Here is a 20,121-nt window from a genome sequence, read left to right on the forward strand (position 1 = left end):
TTTCTGTTAATGACTAAATGAACAATGGTTAATACTTTTATAGCTGTTTTATAGCGGAAATGTTGCCCTCCTTAAAATCATAAACCAAAATGCAACGTCCTTTTCCTTCATTTCCTCATTCCCCTTCAGAAAACATTTGGAATAAAAGATATTTTGATTAGAAGACCTCTCCCTTTTAAATTTACTGCAGTCCTGGAGGATTAGCTTTGCTAGAAGCTCTGAATTTTACCTCAATCTGCTCACCCAAAACAAAGGGGAAAAGATGAAAAGAAGAAAACAAACACACCCCGCCACCCCTGTTACACCACTAACAGAACTATCTGTGCGGGCGCGGAAGGGTGGGGGGTGCTGCCGTGCGCAGTGACAGCCCCGGCGGCCCTGGGCGGGGGCGGGCGGCTGCCGCGGCTGCCCCGCCTGTGCGGGGCGGTGCGGGGCGGTGCGGAGGCCGCGGACACCGCCCGCCGCAGACGGCGCGGCTCGGGGCCGTGGCGGTGGCTGCCCATGCCGGTTCCCCTGCCGAGCGCCCGCGGGCCGGCGCGCAGCGCAGCTCCCGGTGAGCGTCGCCGCTTTGGGCAGGCGGGCGGGGGTTGGGCTGCGGCGATCAGGCTGCGGCGGTGCGGGGTCTCCCCTCCCCAAGTGCACGCCCCCATGGGTGGTACCTGGCTGCTGAGGGGTGCCCTGTGCCCCGAGCCCGCCGGTCAGTGTCTCCGCGGCTTTCCGCGGTCGTGGCTGGAGGACTCGCTGGGACTGGACCCGCTCCCCTTTCCGAGAGGAAAAAAGTTTGTGTGGTGCGGAGGGGTGGGAAGCAGAGCGGTGCGAACTTGGGCTGAGTTAGTTAGGCGAGGCTCTGCGGCAGCTCCATGAGGGGACGGGGAAGATGCAGCTGCGGTGCGCCGGGCGCTGCGCTCCGGTGGGCGATGGGGTCCCCGGCGGGCGAGCAAGGCGGCGATGCCGGGATCTGTGCGGATGGGCGCTGCTGGGCGGGTTTCGGGGCAGGGGCCAGCTCGGGCCCTTTTACGGTTTCCCCTTCGCGTGATTTATAAGGGTGTCGGGTAGCCGGCTCCAACCGCCGTAAGTTGCGCACAGTAACGGTAGCGCCGGTCCGAGATCTCTGCTGCTTAACGTTTTTGTGGCAGTCCGGCGAGCAGTAACTCTAAGGTGGAAAATAAAATATCTCCGCTGTGGCGCTGTATCTTGCAGATGGAGTATGTCTCTATGACATCTTAGTATGGAAGCTGTTCAAAAATCAGAAGAAACTGCACCTGACTTAATAACTTTTATGTAAATACGTATAATAGCTGTAATTCTCTATTTGAGAATACAAAATAACTCTTTTACTGATGAATAGGCTGTTCAATACTCAGCTATTACTAAAAATGACTTGGATAAGTGGTGTGACAAAATATTTTTTGAGTGTAATAGGAAGTAGTAGTAATCAGTTTTATTTTAAAAGTGTTTTATAGTTTTGTTGTGTAAAATGAAACTTACTGTGTATAATTCATATGTAAATTATTTATACATTACATATATTCTTAAAATTCAATATCCAAAGCACCTGTTATTATTTGGTGCTTCTTCCTGTTTTAAAAGTGTTGTTGCTCTAATATACTCATCTCTAGCATACATGAGTAGTACTTCTGACATAGTTTAATTTCTCACCACTTCATTTGTTTCAGGATCAACTCTTGTGTAAATGTAAACCATTTTCCTAAGGATTTGTAAGAGGAGCACTTTAAAAACATACTTACCACATAGGTATTCTTAGTAGCTTCCTACATGTATAGCTGAATGTGTGGCGAAAACCAAAACAAAACCAGAGGTGAAAGAAAATTTTGTCTTAGCTAGTCCAAGCTAGTGTCCTAGGTCTGATCAGAAGCAAGCTGAGTTCTCTGTGTAAACTTGAGTTTTATTTTGCAGGGAAATTAAAGAAGCTGTGGATGTGTTAGATTTTTGCTATCCTGTTCCAACAGCGTAGTATTTTACCTACATATCAATGACTGTTGCTCTATGCATGCGTAACATTTCAATTAATACCTCCTCAGCTGCCTAAAGGTCTGATGAGATGCTTGTTAGCACTTTGATTGCTTTTTCATACATTATTGCCCCTGCATTTGGGATTTGAAAGTTACATGATCATGGTGGAAAGTAATTACAGAAGGTAATAAACCTTGGTGTTTCCATTAAAATAGTATTTTCTTCATTTTTACACCACATTTGGGGACAGTTTTTACCTTCCACTAGGATTTTTTTGTTAGGAATTTAGCAGAGCAGTGGCTCAGAGGCGTATGAGAGGCATAAAGTGATCTACGTATTGATAGACTATTATCTGCAGGATTACTGCTGAAACAAACATTTTGGTGCTGTGTCTGATGGGATGTGACAAGGTATTATGTTACAGTTGGTAATATTCTGCTATGAATTCTAAATTTAACCTGGTCTGTAAAATGCTTTTTAGAAGCTTCGAATCACATGCTGTTTCACTTATATTAATAATACCTGTTTGTCCTTTTAAGATGAGTGAAGAAAATACTTCTATGAAGAGTAAAGGTACTCGATTCTGGGAAACCTCTTAAAGCACCTCTAACTTCAAAGCTGGAGAAAAGTAAGAAGGAACGATCCATCTGACTCTCTTGGCATCTCACACGGAACACAAAATGGCTCTTCAGAAAAAAACTATTGCTGGTGTATTGGAGGAGTGGTTGGCAGACCCACTGTTTGACTGCAGACGGCACCAGAATGTTAGGAAAAAACTGAGACTGATACGAATTATAGGGCTTCTTGTCAGTGTAGTGGTCATTAGTACTTTTTCTCTTTCAATTAGTGCCTTTTTCAAGATGGAACCACGTAGCATGGCGTTGACCAGCAGCCTAGATAGCCAAAAGCAGGTGTGTGGGCACCAAAGAACTCTCTTGGATATCACAGAAGAGAATGAAAATGGCGCTCCAGACCTACATGATTCCATGAAATATGAAGCTGAGCACAACAATGCAACAGATGATCATGCCAAGGGAGAGTACCCCGAGGACCTTTTCTCTCTTGAGGAGAGAAGGAAGGGAGCAGTGATCCTCCATATAATTGGAATGATTTACATGTTCATAGCCTTAGCCATAGTCTGCGATGAATTCTTTGTTCCTTCCTTGACTGTCATCACTGAAAAACTAAGCATATCTGATGATGTGGCAGGGGCAACCTTCATGGCTGCTGGTGGGTCAGCCCCAGAACTCTTCACTTCTTTAATAGGAGTGTTTATCTCCCACAGCAATGTCGGCATTGGTACAATAGTGGGATCTGCTGTGTTCAATATCCTGTTTGTTATTGGAATGTGTGCTTTATTTTCTAGAGAGATCTTGAACCTTACTTGGTGGCCACTCTTCCGGGATGTGTCCTTTTACATCGTTGACTTGATCTTACTAATCATCTTTTTTCTGGATAACCTGATCATGTGGTGGGAAAGCTTAACACTCCTGACAGCATATTTTTTCTATGTGACTTTCATGAAGTTCAATGTTCAAGTAGAAGAATGGGTGAAGAAATTGTTAAACAGAAACAAGGTTGAGAAGGTAACAACAGCAGACGCTGAAGGAAAGGTTGGTCAATTTTTAATTAGCATGAATGTAATAATGTCCTTGTAAGTGCTGAGGCCTCCTAACATAAGGATCCTAATGAAGCTCAGTAAGCAGTATAAAAAAGTTCCGTGTTTTGCAAAAACATCTTTTTGTTTAATCAGTCAATAGGATTGCGAATACAAAACATGAGGCAACCCTCTAGCAAATCAATAGCTTTTAACTCCAGAATTATCCTAATCACACAGACAAAATGCCAGCAAAGACGTAAACGTTTACTCAGCATTTTGGCACATTGATGAGGTCTGAGGTATAGCTACTATTTTTTCCCTAAGCTTTTTGATTAAGCAGTAACAGTATCTGGGGAGGATCTTGTGACAAAATGTAACTTTTTAAAAACTTTTAGTGCAGCTTCTACCTCAAAAAAGCAAATAGAACAGTATACAAATGTTTTTTATACATGTTCTCCATCTACTGATGCTGATAATACAGTATTAACTTTCAGTTGTAATTAGTGGCAATTACGTGAAAAAAATCTCTGGAAAAACAGTGACCACAATGGCAAAAGGCAGAGTTCCTCTGTTTAAGCAGGATGGTTTCCTGTTCATGGTATTTGCAACTAATCAAGCTAATTTTTGGCCTAATATGAGGCCACAAGTAGAGAAGGGAATTTACACAGAGAGGGCTTGGTCAGTCTTCAGTAATTATTATTGTATTTTAAACAGCTCTCTTCTTAAAGTTGGCTATATTTGAGGGACTTATGAAGTTTACCCATAAATACTTACTTATGTAGCATTGTGTTAATTGAATGTTTAATACCAAAATTGAAATTTCTAGTTTTACATGACAATGGCGTTATTAATCAGATAAGGTTTTATTGTCCAATAATTATTCAGAGTATCACAGAACTGTTTACTATTTTGTTTCTTTTGCTTAACAGCCCTGTATAAGTGGTTCAGAAGAAAGTCAATCTGCTGGTGTACATGTACAGACATATAAACAGGAGGATAGAGAGACAGATCACATGTAACTATAGAGAAGGGGCTACTTGCCTGTGACTCACTCTGCCTATATGCCTAATGTTGAAGAGAGAAACTCATATTTTATCAGTACAGGCAGGTGTTTTCAGTTTTAGGACAAGCCACAAAAAATCCCACAAAAAAAACCAAAACAAAACAGAAAATTATCTATTTTTAATGTTCTAGCCAAGTTTAACACCTATACACTTCTAATTTTATGTTTTCCTTTTTATTCAATTTCTTTTCTGAAATCAGCATGCTCATCTTCATCTTTCTCAAAAAGCATAACTGGGATTTTGCAAGAAAATGAAAAGAAAGGTCAACACCAACAAAGTATTTTCCTTAATGAATGAAAGGCTTCTTTAACTGCATTAGCTAGTTTCTAAATAATGTAATGTTTCATGGTGCATTGTTACTACTTTCACAGTTTGTGCTATATGTGTGTAATGACAGGAAGAGACGATGGTATATGAAGCAACTGTTTAATGCACCATCTTCTGTCCATAAACTGGATTTGAAGGAGATGTGAATCTATAACTGCAACTGCATTGGGTTGTCCAGGCTATAGGGTGGGGCATAGTAGCTATATACCGTGGTAAACACTCAATTATTTTTAATTGGATAGAAGAATAAATTATTTGCAAGTCACAATGAATTTAATAAATGTTTAAAATACTCTAGATAGACTTGATTTAAAAAAAACACCAAACCTTTAGGAGAACTCTTTTTTTTTTTAAATTATTATTATTTTTAATTTATTAATTACTTTTTCTTACAGTTTATTCAGATTATAAATGCACAGCATTCAGATAGGGTACAAAAAAATCAGAAAACTCTCTCCTTTTCCTAAAAAGACAAGCTTTGCATCATATGTTTAATGAAGATATTTTTAATGAATTAACTTGAAGTTAACTAAAATGATGAAATTGTGTATTCGTAAATCATTGGTGGTTTGATGGGGATGAAGCGAATGCTCTAATTTGGTTGTAATTTAGCTCAAATGGCTTTTCTGCTTGCTGGTGAAAAATTGCTTCTGAAGGTGTATTTCTAGTAATGACCCATGTTGTAAAGACAGATTTTTGAATATTCATCTAAAATTTTGAAATATTACTCATTACTAATGCTTTTTTCTGTTCAGTTGAACAGCATTTAGCAGGAAGAATGAACAAATTTTCTGATAGCAAGGATGTCACAGATTATATTCTTGGAAAGAATCTCAGTGGAGTTACATGTTAATTTATTTACAGTTATTAGATAATTGGTTCTGTTGCTTTTTAAATTGATTTTTAAAAAGAAAAAAAAAAAAGAAAAAATAAAGAAAATATTAGAACTGTGGCATAGTCCTGAGCCTAATAGAAATACCTAAGATTTTCAGCTTCAAAGTTATTGCCTAATGCAAAGAATAAAATGTTTTTGTAGTCTGAGAAGTGTTGCAATGCACATGGGTGCTTATTTCCTAATCTGCGGGGGTTATAAATATTGCAGAAGTGATAGTCTTGGCTTTTGGTGGCAAGGGATGCTTCATTTTCACAGTGTTAGCTGTCAGCCTATATTGTTTCTACTTATTGAAAGTGTGCTGTATAAATCCAAAAGAAAATTTTGTAATCAAATTAGTATATCAAATGCAGAATTTGCAATCTTGGTTGTTTCTAATGGAAACTTCTTCACTTTTCCCCTCTCTTAGGGCAGAGAATTGCTAGGCAGCTCTCTGGAATCAGTGGATTGGAGTGACTTGAAAAAACTTTTTTTCAGGACTGTAAAGAAAATTCTCTTCTTTCCTCTAACTTACACTCGTGCCTATCTGTTGTGGATTCTGCTGTTGCCAAACTGGCAAGTGTTCTGCTAAAAACTGTGGCTGCCGTATTTACCTTTAAGACTTTGTGTTGTAATCTGAAAGCAGCTCAACTAGGTTGAGAGATCTAAATAAGGCATCATAAAGCTGGATAGTTGAAGGGTTAGGTGGCTTATTAGCAAACACGTACCAAAGAGTAAAAATCTGATCAGATGAAAAACCTCTGAGATACTAAAATGTATTTTAATGTTAATTTCAGTACTTTTACTGTTAGTCCTCTTGAAAGGTGAAATAAAGTTTTATAGTATTTCCCATGAGAAAGAAGTCTTAGATACAAAATTATTTTTCTGCTTAGCTGCCATTTGCTCTAGATGTATTCATTGAGTTGCTAGAATGCATTCTTATCTCTAGATGTCTTTTAGATTTTTTTCTCACTTCCCTGTTTTCTAGTACAAAAAATGCTTTAATTCATTAAAACTGTGACTATTCAAACTTATCTATTTTTTCTCTCTCTTTTTTTTTTTTTTTTTTTTTCTGTAGCGTGTCAGTTTATGTTACAACTGACAGAGTACTCCATGTGAATTCCATTGTGCTCACTATTTTCCTTCACAAGGTTTCAAATAAATGCAGTCTGGGTTCTTAAAGGGTACAGGTTGAGAAAATCTGGTTACTTGAATTTTGGCAACGATTTGGTGACACTAATGGGAACAGACTACAAGGTTTTTTTTGCATTTAGAGTTCATGAGGTGCATTGGCAAGGTCTGGTGTGAGCTGCGGATTGTCTCATGCCCTGTTTGGTCCTAAAGGAAGACTGATGTCAGTCTGATACTGGTGAATTCCAGACATCACTGTGACAAGGGTGGAAAAAAGGAGGGAAGTGGAAAAACAGGAGAGCATGGAAAGACAAAATAAAAACCAAACGGCCAAGTTCTACAATTTAGGGTAGCATATGAGATATGCTGACTGAGATGTGTCCCTGAGAAGTGACACTGAGCTCTGTGGGCTGCCCTGAATGAGCCTTACAGTAGGTAGTGTGATCCCACCATCAGATACCTCCAAATGCCCCTTCCAGCCTAACTTATTCTGTGGCATGATTTTTAAGTTTTGTGTCATTATCCTGTAAAGAACAGACGATTTTTTAGGACTGGGAAGGAAACTTTGTTATTCATTCAAATCTTCCTCAGCTGAGTGAGGATGTTTAAAAACAGAAGCTTGAAACTGAGTATAAGGGACAGAAAGAGGAAAATAGAAAAAGCTGATGTATAAAGTTCTTAAAGAACAGGACTTTTCCGACCTCCTGCTGAGGTTTCAGTCTTTTCTTAGTAGTCTGTACTGGTGAAGACATTGCATGTATTGGATCATGGTAAAGCATCACATGAAATTATGTTTCAGTTTTTTAGTTATTTTTTTTCTTTAATGTAGCATGGGGATCATTGCAGAAATACTTGAATCTGATAGCTCAATAAATAACTCAAAACAGTTCTGTTTGGCAACTAGGAGAACAGAATGTGGGTGGCACAGAGATATTGTGCAATGACATCTGCTTCACTGATAGTACCATTTTAGATGAATAGCTTATGGTATATACAAGACAGTTGCAGTTTTTCTACATTTACAGAGAGCTGTATTTGGAAAATCAGCTATTTTTACCAACAAGAGATAGTTTGACATTATTTTATTGCCAATTTTGTTGTCTTAAGAAACATTAATAGCTTGTGTGTGATATTTTAAGATGTATATTGATCTCAAGTTTTGCCACTTTGTATTTAATGGCAGTGTTTGCATTCTAAAGGAAGGGCTGTTAACAGTATCTTTAGGTATTTCTCTAATTGATGGCTGTAGTAACACTACAAGGCACAGTCACTGTTATAATGTATGATCTAATATGTGTTTGTTGAAGGAAAAACACAAATTACCTGCATGCATTCAGAAAAAACTGGAATCTGCTAAAGGTCTAAGTTTGTATTGTTGTTATGAACCCCTAAACAGTTCTTTTTCAGGGCTTCTTGATGTTGAATCCACAGACCTAGTAACTAACCCTATCTATAGATTAGCCTTTCTTCTCTCACCACCAAGGAAAGGTATTTTAAAGTGATGCTTCATAGTGCATAGGGAGATCCAAGTCTTATTCTACAGACATTTCAGAGTAGGTCTACTTGTGCAAGCATGTGTGTGAATACAGAGCTATAAGTCCCTGGATCTTGTATACCAACATATGCAAGATGATTGCATTGTTTAAGTAGGTGTTTGGAACATGTCAGTCATCACTGACCTTGTAATGTATTTTGTTTTGAGAAAAGCCTGGGTTTCTGTTACATTTTTTTCTGTTTTTATATATATATATACTTTGTATATGCAACCATTACTAGAATGAAATGGATAGGTTCTCAGTTTATTTTGGTACCTCTCAGCAATTTATTGACTACAAAGCAATGATTATAGTGGTTTTTACCATTGGAGTCTTAGTTTTGTATGTATGTACCCTGGTAATGATCAGGAAGTGACAGCATGGAAGTGCAGTATAAATTAGATGTTCTTGAATCATGGCTCTCCACTGAGTTTCATTAGGCAGCCCTTGCTAATTATGCTGGGAAAAAGAAGGCTAAAATTGTGCCACTTTTAATTAACAGCATGGGGCAACATATCTATCAATATATTCAGAAATAAAAATCATAAATAGTTTTAAATCAGATGATACTTCTCAAAGGCTGCACAAAAACAGCTGTGTCGGCAAATGTTCACCATGCTGTATTTCAGAAGAACTCCAGACACAATCACATGTGTTGTGCTAGAAGCTGTACAAAGAGAGGAATATGCAGTTGCAAAGTATGGAGACCTTATAAATGTTTTTCCTTCTGTCATCTCAGTTGTGGGTACTTTGGTCCAGATCCTCATCAGGATGTGCAAGCTACAGGAGACTGTAGGTGGAATTTCAATCCCAAAATCAGGATGCCAGACCTCAAAATATCTGCCTGCTTGGATGTACTTAAACTCTGAAAGATCTTCACTTTTAAACTAATGCCATAGTTTAGCTTCTAGGCTTGTTCAAAAAATGCTAGACCCAGGTGGAATAGCATAGTACTGCTTTTCCATCTAACCCACATTCCACTACTTTTTTTCCCCAACCTAGTTCTCTAAATTTATCTCCATCACTAATATTTAACAAAATCCAGTGTATTTTACAAGGTCTTCAGATTCAGGTGGTGAGAGTGCTCAACTTCTATGCAATACATAGGGATCTCCCACATTCACTACTCCATGTGATGCCCCCCTCAGCATATAGAAGTTTTGGGTGGCAAGGCACAGGTGACTCTCCTACTACTTCTTTTGCCTGTGTTTTAAAAGGCAATAGTGAGCCCTTCATACTGTGTTTTTAAAAAGTGGGTGTAGGTACCAGCCTTTTCTAAAGTGCGACATCGGTTATGGAAGGTGCCCCAGGGCAGTGTTTGTTGCAGCTTTGGGGGTCTCACAGTACAGTGCTGGGTTGGGCACTGCTGACTTAAGGGTGGCCTTGGCCTTTCCGAGTGGTGATGCTCCCTAGGCAGCCAGCACTACACCACTAGGGTCACATGCCAAAAAATTGTTTGACAAAGTGTTTCTGTCCTCTTAATGATCTGGGTACCTGTTGGCTTTATTAGCAGGAGTCAGTGTTCCACTGCCAACTGTGGAGCTGAGAAAACAGCCTCTTTTGGATTCTTTCTCCTTCTGAAAATGTTTTCAAGAATCCTGGAATTTTGCTTTTTTTAAGTGTAGGATAAGATCTAATGAGTTTGAATTTGTTACTACATAATGAATAGTAGGTTCATACTGAAAAAAGTCCTCCAACAAAAGTGGTGTAGAAGTGGAAAAGTGTAATGATCATGACAGTTCTTAAAAATAAGATATGTGCCCGTGCTTGTCTAGTGACGTTGAAAGCTGGGCTTTTAACTACAGAAATTAGAGGTCTTCTGTGCAGAAAGCTTTTGAAAGGACTAAACCTGAAGTGTATGGTCTGGGTTCCTATTCTCTGTTACTTGTGTTTGGACATTTGTATATTTTACAAAGGTGGTGTAAGGCAATGTGGGATTTGGACATTTATTAGAGTTTTACCCCTTGGGTACAGGCAGCAGACATACAAAACCAGTGAGTGCCTTCTGGTAAACAGCAATCAATGCCAGTACCATTATTTCAAAATTAAAATAGCTTTCCTTGGTCCTTTTGACAAAAATTCAAAATCTCAGTCAGGAAAGCAAAGAAATATGGAGACAAAGGAGGTCTAAAAGTTTATACTATGTGGGATGAATGTGTACTAGGTGTTTTACGTACAAGGTCTAGAACAAACGGGAGGATGTCTTGAAGATGAGCCCAAGTAAACTGCTGTAATACTCATAACAATTAAGACATCTCCAATATATTTAGCAACATTTTTTGATGCTTATAAAATAAACTTTAACATAAATGATAAGACTTCTTAATTTCTCCCCCATCATCTACAATGTTTTGCCTAATCTGCAAACTGTGACTAGTGCTGTTACTAATTCTGTAGAATGAAGAACGGTGTTTCCTTCACCTTAACCTAGATTAGCTGTATTCCTTTGTATTTCAGCCTGCTCCTATTTAAATATAATTTTATTATTATTTAATGTTACGGCTGGTTCTCTTAACCTGTGCAGCAGTAAATGTGCTATTGCCACAAACCAGAGATACAAATTCTTTCTTGTCACTGGCAGCTTATCATAAAATGATAAGATAGAGCAAAATCAGATAATTAATTTATTATGTGCAGATCAGTTGTTATGTGTCATAAGGTGAGATACAGGTGGTTTAGAAAAAGAAAGGTGACTGGTTTTCTGATGTTAATCCAAAATGCCTCATTAAGTAGTTCTCTTGAAAATCACTATTTTGTTTTATCAGTACAAACCAAATACCTTAGTAATACTTAGCTGTGCATTTCAAAATTCTGGATATCTGGACTGTCAATAAGAACTTCTCATAGAATGCTCTTGACTCCATATTTTTCTGTTTTAACATAGACACAAATGTTTTAACTATTATTAATTTTCATACCAAAGTGCCAAGACGATAATCTGGTCTTCAACACGCTAGGTGCTTAGACAAATGTATCACAGTTCCTCCCTTCAGTAGCTCACGATGGAAAAAGATAAATGCTGTTCAGAGTGGCTGGTAAGAAGAATATAATTCATCATGCATGTAATTTTATGTACACTGATATATGCTTACCCTTCTTTATAGTTAGCACACCATCAGCCTTTTCCTCATCATCTGAGCTGTCACTGAGTTGCTGATTATTTATTACACGTAGATGTCCAGGAAATAATTTAGAGAAATAGTTTATTTCTCTGTATGATCTTTGCAAGTCCATGATGCATCTAGTGGAAGACAGAATCTTTTGCATGATAGGACCTAAGTCAAACTAGTAGTTTTGGTGCTCTATTTTGGTTTTTGGGAAAGCAGGAGGATCAGATGGTTTGGATTGAGTTTGGTTTTGTAGTAAATTGGTGTGTTTGAAATTATTGCAGTTGTATTACTAACTATCTGGCAGAAAATAAACATTGTAGCACATTATCACATATTTCATTATTTTGCAGGCAACACCTGTAAGTTTGAGGAAATACAGTTGCTATTTACTGCCATCGATGGTTTGTTGGCTTACATGTGTTCGTATCTGAAAAGAGGAAATTAAAAAAATGCAGTGTTGGACCAACAGGCGTTGCCTTGCTGGCAGCAGAGTTGAGCCTTGTGGCCTGGGAGAGCAATGAGAGTTTTAAGCTTTGATGGTGCAACTGTTGCGACAGTGGGTGTGGGGTTCAGAGCTCACGTTGCCTCCAAAGCAGCTTTATCTAACGGGTGTAACTACTGCTTTGCTTCAACCAACAGTGGCTCACTCTGGGTAATTTTATTGTCCCTGTCAGATATGATTTCATCATGGCAGTTCAAAGGGGAGTTACTGCTCAGTTGCTGTGTTTTGCAGTATTCCATCACTATTCCGCTGTCCTCTGTGTCGCTGAAATTGTATTAATCTACTGAATAGCCATAAATAGCAATGATCTTGGATGACTTTCAAGGTGAGTGTGTGAGAATAGGCTTAGACGTGCATGTGTAATGATATTAACACCACTATGAAGTGCTACACTTAGAGGAAGAATAGACTGGTGCAAAATAATTTCTTGTTTGACAAAGAATAAAGATAGCAGGGAGTTTGTACTGCATCCTACACTGACAAATTGATCATAAATTTTCCTCAGGAATTAATCCTGCTTTATCACCTCTTAACTGCTTACTGCTGGGTGTCTAGTCTAAAGTCAGTGGTAATACCAGTGACATTTATTGCATAACCAGCTAGTGTAAACTTTTCACCCTCTCGCATTGCTGTAAAACAACGCTGGCGGATGTAGACAACTAAGAAAAAGGCACGTTTGCTGTCACAGCCTGTATGTGGTGACCTTCAGGGTGTTATTTGAGACCTGTCCAGTTATGTAGGCTGTTGCCTGAGGGAGAAAGTTGAAGTTGGCAGGGTTTGTAAGGCTAGAGGATGAGCACCTCTTTGGGCATTAATCAGATGTTAATTTTGTTGTTTAATTTGTAGTGCAAGCTTTTATCAAATTACTAATTAAATCCCCTTAATTGCTACCAGGCAAAATCACAAAGTTATTATTTATCTGAAGTTTATAGAAATCGTATGTTTGAGAGGAAAACTCCAGATTTTGGAACTCTGAAGATTCCTTTGTGGAGGGCAAAAGTTAGAAGTAGTTCATATTATTAAGTTACTTACACATTTTTAAAGCAGTCCTCTGAAGTGATTTGAAAGCATCATGCTGTCTAGCAGCTATTTTTTGTTTCTGTGTAATTTTATTGTTATTTAAAAATTCCTGGTTTTCTGCTTTATTCTTAATATTTGTTGTATGTATTTGATACATTTTGTTTAAATTTAGGATATTTCTGAGTGGAGGCATATAATGTTTGAAGGCTTCATCTTCACTGGCTTTTTAAATGCTACGGAGATATGAATAATTATGAAATACTCTGCAGAGTTTGGATTAAGGAGTGGTTATTATTTCCTCTCTATACTGAAAAGCATTAAAAACAGTTAAGTTCTCCAGTTCAGAATGAGTTTTTACCCATGTGTATCTTTGAAGCAGGCACAGCAATGCTAGTTTCTTTCCAGAAGCCACAGACAGAACACCTGAGTCTCCTCTCACTCAAAACCAATGGCAAAATTCCTCTAAAATGTAGCCAGAGAATGATAATGGACTAAATTTTGGAGGAATAATGCCATTTGGTTTTGTGTTCAGTTTCTGAAATAGAATCACTACTTGCTGGCACTCAGAATCTTACTCTACACATTATAATGGAGTGATTTTGTAACCTTTTAATTGTATCATCTCAGTCTGCGCTGAAAGTGTTGGCCATTTGTGTGGGCACACATATGTGTACACAGGCACACTTGCATATAAAATCATGAGTCTGAAATGTGCCATGTAGGCCACTCAAAAGGTCAATGAGATACAGTGGAGATCCATGGGATGGTAATTTGCGTGCTTCCCACATCATTTCACTTGTCCTCTGCCTAGTAACCCATTTCCGTAAGACTTACTCAAATATTTAAAATTTCTGAGCAGCACTTTTTTTTTTTTTTTCCCCCAGATTAGCTGTTCAGAGAGGTATGTCTGTGTTTTCTCCTTAAATTTGGACTCCTTCCAGGCAACAAATCACTTCTGCCTGAGGCTGAGGACATGATGTACTGAGCTATTGACATATTTTATTATACCTTAATGTATCATATTAGTAATTCCTGCTATCCTGTGCCTCTGCAGAGATACAAACGGGAGGTCAGCATCACTGGAGTGCGATGATTTCTCGCTTTCCAGTGAGGTAATCAGGACTTGATTCTATCATGGGAGTGGCCCAGGGCACTATTCTTTACTCCATGACATTTCATGCAGAGAAAAAGCCATTTCTTATTCAGAGGAAAGGCCAACAGCTGGAATTACAGTGATTAAAATTTATTACATAAGCAAGAAACAGTGCAGTAAGTTAGGATGTGAATATGAAGTATTACTTTCTTCACTTAAAGTATCTACCCAGAAAGCATATCTTCTCAAGCAAAGGAATAGAAGAGTAGCCAGACTCATCCCCTAATTATTTGCAAATATATTCATACATACCTTTGCTAATATATTAGTAATTATTTGCAAATATTAATATTGAAAATCAGTATTTTAAGCTATTTTGGTGTTGAAGTGACTTACTGAATTATTTGGTTAACTTCCTTTGTCCACTGTTTTCTGGCAAGCAATTCTGTAAGGATATTTAGAATGTAATGTATAGTACATATATTTACCATCCAAAAGCATGGAACCTCTTCTTTCATATTAAGGGCCAGGGGAAATAAATACTGATTTGCAATCTCACACATGGAGATGCATAAAGAAGTACAGACTCTCAAAATAACAGCAATAGGCTCAGTAGCAGGCATGGACTGAATTGCAAACTCATGCCTTCGTTTTGGATTTAAGAGTCGAGATGTGGTTCTCTCTTTAATTTAATTTTCTTAGAAATCCATAGCTTTCAAGCCTTGTAGAACATTTTACAGTGGCTGCAAGGAAGGTTTATTTCTGCTTGCTTGATTGGATTACTGAGTGCAAGAAAAACAATGGTCAGCACATCGACAGCAAAATGGTCTTGAGGGAAGGCAGAACATGTGGCATCTGAGAGAAAAGTGGTAGATACAGCACTGGTGAGGCTTGGTGGAAACTGGCAAACAAACCAGATACCATATATGAGGATAATTTATTGGCATGCTATTTTTGAAGCGTCTTGGTAACCATAATCTTATTAGCAACCATTTTTGCCGAAGTTTTAAGTGTTAGTAGATTTCCTTCTTAAGAATTCTTCCCATCATTAACATTACTGTACCTCCTTAAAAATATTAGGAGAAATAGTAGGGAAGAGAAGTGAAATTGGACTTGGACAAGCACATAGGTTTAGATTTTTATAATTCCAGGAATTAACTTTTTTTTTTTCTTTTGGTGAGAGAAAGAACTACACTGAATATAAGGTAGATTTGAAGTTGATGTCAATCTTTGCTGTTGATTTTGATGAAAGTGACATTAAACCCAAAAGTCAGGACACTGAGAATTACAATCTTGCTGCTTCTCTGATTTCTCTGTGCTACTGTATAATTCCAAGCCCCTGAGCTGCTCTCTTTCCATTTAAATCACACCTAGTAAACAAAGCAAGCAATGTCTTCTGGGCTTGTAGTAAGCAAAACAGGCTTGTGGAAAGGGGCACTCAGTGTTTCACAGCCTGATCCATCCTGTCATGTGGGTAGTTTTTTGATTATCGATTAATCTCAAAGCAATTATTATATGGTGGGCCCATATCAGTCTAGTCTTTACATGGCAAAAACACAAGATCTGGAGCTGTGTTCTTAAGCTCCTTCTCCTGCATCTATTTTGAAGGAAGAAAAACAAGTCCATACAACAGCACAAACCAGCAAAACTTTAAAGCAGGTTTATCAGCAGCCAAGAATGGTATTTTGGGAAATGAAGCTACATTCTGAGAAACCAAATACTGTTGAGGGAAATTTCCTGGGTTTGCCTTTGAAGTGATGCATAATTGAAACTGATAAAGTGAATGTCCACATCACCTTCTTGCATTGTAATGAAATAATAAATACGCACACAAGTTATACACCTAAATTCTTTTCTAGAATAACATGTAAAGTAGATGTTTTAAATGTAGTTCCTTGGACAAGAGGTGAACTTCTTACTGTCTTTGTGCCTTATTTTCTAGATTTCTATGGTGATGCTGAAGTTGTAAAATACTAAACAAAAATCAGTTTTTAATTGTATCTTTGGATATTATTTTGAATCCTAGATTCTGATTTAATTAGTATTAATATTTACTATTCAAAATGTATGTATTTGAGGCTATTTTTATGTGAATGTCCATCTAGCAGTAGGTCTAAAACTGCAAACTTAGATATGGAACCTGGTAATTATACTTGCAAATGCATAGATTCTTTGGTGTTTGGTTGTGTTTTTTTTTTTTTAATTAATTCACGTTGTTAGAGAAGAATTAGCTTTTTTATGTAAGTATCTGAACAGAAGGTGGCTGACAAACTTTGGCTGCACAAGGCTCTGCCTCTGAGGCCTGCACAGTAGCTCAATATGTGCACTTGCTGTCTTATCTCAGACACTTTGTCCCTTGAAACCACTGCTGCCTTCATTGTTTTTAGGGGTCTGTCTCTTTAAGGGGAATACTGCTTATGGATAAGGTCAGTTAATTAATTTCTGAAATGTAGGGAAAACTTCTATTCTACAATTAGTTAATTGGTATACATACAAGCACATTTTTTGTGAGTGATACAGTGGAAGAGAATTCTTTTCTGCAAATAAATTGGTCTTCCTATGGAAAAAATAGTATGCAAAATAAAAAGGTGGACTAACAAATTTTCAGGTTTAGTTGGTCTGCATTCAAAATTGCCAATGAGAAATCAGAGACCTAAACAATTGCAGAATCCAGCTCTTGGCTCCAGATTCATCTGGTTTAGCTGTGCTGCCTGACCTATGAATATAATCTCCTCAGGTTACTTCTAAGATTAGTACAGATAAATGGGCATTTTTAAAACGTGACTTGGATCTTTATCATAAGGATTAATCCTCACTTGACCTGAAACTTGGCAAAATTTATCTGTGCCACCACCTACAGGAATAGGTTAGTAAAATCTGAAAAGCCATCTCCTGTGCTTTTACTGCAATAACCTGAATACTTATCGTGGTGTTACCTTTTCTAACACCTGAAATTGCATCAGGTTGTGGTGAGCGTGACAACCTGATGTCATTTTGCACAGTGTCGCTTTTGAGATAGGAGCGATTCAAAATTACCTTTTTTTTTTTTTTTTTTTTTCCTGCCACTGAGTGAAATAAAATGCGTATTTAGGTGTTAATGAAGTCTGTGAACATCTCATTTGCTCCCTGGGTATTCATGTCAGTATGTAGATATCACATGTGGTTCCTAAGAGGTGCATGTGGCAAAGAAGCTATTAAGTGAGTCTTACTGCTATTTATAGAAAAGTCACTGGCACTGCAGCCACGGAGACTATTAACATACATTGTTCATAGCAGATTTTTCTGGATTATCTTTTTTGATAAACGAGGTATAATTTTAAGTTTCAGAGAATTACAGTATCATTTAACTGATTAACCCATTCTATAATTAATTAATTACATTTTCATTAGCTTTCAATGTGGATGACTGAACATTTACAACTAATGCATTAAAATGTATATGGCTCCTAAAATAATGAGGAAACCCTTGTTAGGATTATGCAACTCCAGCTTCAAAAGGAAAAATGGGTGGTTAATTATGAAAATTCAGATTACATTGTTCTTGCTCCATCTGCTTTTCACTGCTTTTGGAAGTTTGTTCTTCACAATTAAATACTAATTGTTGTTTTCAAATATTTTACAATACAGTGAGAGAATAGAGACTGTTGTGAAGGATGCATCTGTGCACACAGTCCCTTAAGAAAAGGAAATCAAGTTGCAGTCATGGCTCATTCAGATTTGTTGGTTGAGTTTGGTCAGGTAATTTCTTTCACTATGTCTCAAATTTCCTCGGACTTGTAAAATCGTATGCACAGCTTATTCATTTGTGGGGAAAAAACCCTGGATGCCTTTGGATGTCACCCCATTAAAATAATTTGTGCTACAACATCTATGTGTAGAAAGAAGACAGTGATAGTTCAGTCATGAAACGTTGAGCATCATCTCTTTTTTCCTGTTTCAGTCTGTTCTGACCACCACCCTTTTTAAGCATCATGAGAATTGTCAAAGTAGTCATTATAGCATCATCATGTATCAGTAAGAGAATAAAAGAGTGAGGCATAAAGATGGGAAATTGGTAATGAGAAACATTTTTTTTAAAGGCAAAATTCCTCCTATTATGTTAATGGTTTTATGCCATACTTCATTCTGATGCTTGTGTTGTTTCACACTAACCACAGATTTTCTACCGTACATACCACTGTCCATTTGCCATGGAAAACCTGAAATTTACAATCTGTTCTTTGCTGGGCACCTCTCTGAGACATGAGCACATTCTTGGTCAGCGTGGGGGATAGGGTGTGGAGGACCAGCCAATGCCAACCCTCAGCCAGTGCTCCCTGACTAACTCTAGGGCCAGTGCTGGCTGCAGTTTGTTCACCATGCCTCTTGCAGCAAAGGCAGAATAAGGAAAATGAGCAGATTTTGGACAAAGAGCCATGACTTACCTGTTTTCCTAATATCTTGACATATCTGTTTTGATGTGTCAGGTTTTCCAGATAGTGTCAGGGCCTGAGATTGTTGCATTGTTTCCCAAAGCGTGGGCCAAGAAACCCTTTCTGGCAGCCTGTGAAAGACCACACAGCAAAGTGTTTCCTGAGACTAAGAGCATGAGAAGAATCTGTTCTTTCAGCTCCAAACATCAGGCAGGGATTGCACGTTGCAGAGAGCTGACGAGCTGCATGGGGCTGGCTTTCTGTTTGCAGTAGATGGATTTCGCCATTGTTGGTTTTAATGGGTTTTGGATAGATTCAGAGTGCTAGAAGAACTTTATGTAATTGCAGCACACTCTGTAGAAAGCAATGACCATTAAGATGCTGCTTGGCAGCAAACATTGTGGAAAAGAGAAGCAGGATTTTCTAACTCATGATGACATTCTGTACCTTACTGACTTTTTGTATTCGAAGGAAGCTATATTGCCCAATATTAACCTCCCTAGCAAGGGCAACCCTGCTGGAAATCTAGTTTTTCTAGGCTTGAGAAAAACAGCACTATTACTGTAGGATGTGTGCTATGCTTCTAATGTAACAAGATTACTTAAGTTAATGAAGCTACATGGGATAAATATAAAGATCAGTGTTGAGCAGAACTGCTCATTTCTGTGATCAGAAATATATACAGAATATATACGTGTTTATTAATTTTACTTTTGGTAAAATACAGCAATGTTTTCTGTGAAAAAAAACTACTGCCTTATTCAGTGTACTTCCAAAATATGGTGCTACTGTAGACAGAAGTTGTTTGCCTAGTGGATTAATTTATTCCTCATAAAATGAATAAATGCTTAAAAGAAGAAATATAGGATAAATGTTTTTCATGTAATTGAACTATGTGTGGTGACTGCTGACAGTGCTACTCTGGGCCTGTGATGTCAGTTCTGTTGGTTTTGGTTAGTTCCACTTGAGTGTTGTATGTCCAGACCAGCTTGAAACCTCCAAACTGGAGTTGAGGCAAAGAAGTGTAATTGAGATCAGAAAGTAATAGTAGATGCACTACGGAAAAGTTGGGCTCCTTATCAGCAGAAACAGTTATGTTTCCTATCTCTTCCAGTCTTTTCCTTTAGCAAGGTTGCTAGCATCTGACAGAGCATGCGTGCCAGTGATGTACTTGTCATAAAGTAAACTTCTTTCATTAATGCTGCTATCACATAAATCCCAGTCAAGATACAGGAGGAGTGAAAGTGTTTTGGCAGGTGGAGATCCGGTCAACCATGTGTGGCTTGGGATTTTTTGTGACAGTTGGCCATTTCCATCACAAGCTTAAAAGTTCACGGCATGATTTTTTTCATTGTTTTGCCAGTTAGGAGTTTGTTGGAGTATAACACACACAAAAAAATTATATAATGTGGTGTGTAGAAAGCAAAATAATATATTACTGAGTATATTTCATTGCCCTATGAGTCAGGAAAAAAATGATTT

General features: G+C 38.0%; 1 protein-coding gene across 3 annotated transcripts in view; it reads left to right on the top strand.

Annotated features, from left to right (window-relative positions):
- Positions 1-458: 458 nt before the first annotated feature.
- SLC24A2 (solute carrier family 24 member 2) overlaps positions 459-20,121 on the top strand; it is a 110,601-nt gene continuing 90,938 nt past the window's right edge. For all 3 annotated transcript variants that reach the window (XM_082074865.1, XM_082074867.1, XM_082074866.1), the window contains exons 1-2: positions 459-553; positions 2,514-3,587. In XM_082074865.1, the coding sequence (XP_081930991.1) occupies positions 2,655-3,587 (933 nt within the window). In that variant the 5' untranslated portion in view covers positions 459-553; positions 2,514-2,654. The remainder of the gene's footprint in view (positions 554-2,513; positions 3,588-20,121) is intronic.

Source organism: Streptopelia decaocto (assembly GCF_964273445.1).
Source record: "Streptopelia decaocto genome assembly, chromosome: Z".
NCBI lineage: Eukaryota > Metazoa > Chordata > Aves > Columbiformes > Columbidae > Streptopelia > Streptopelia decaocto.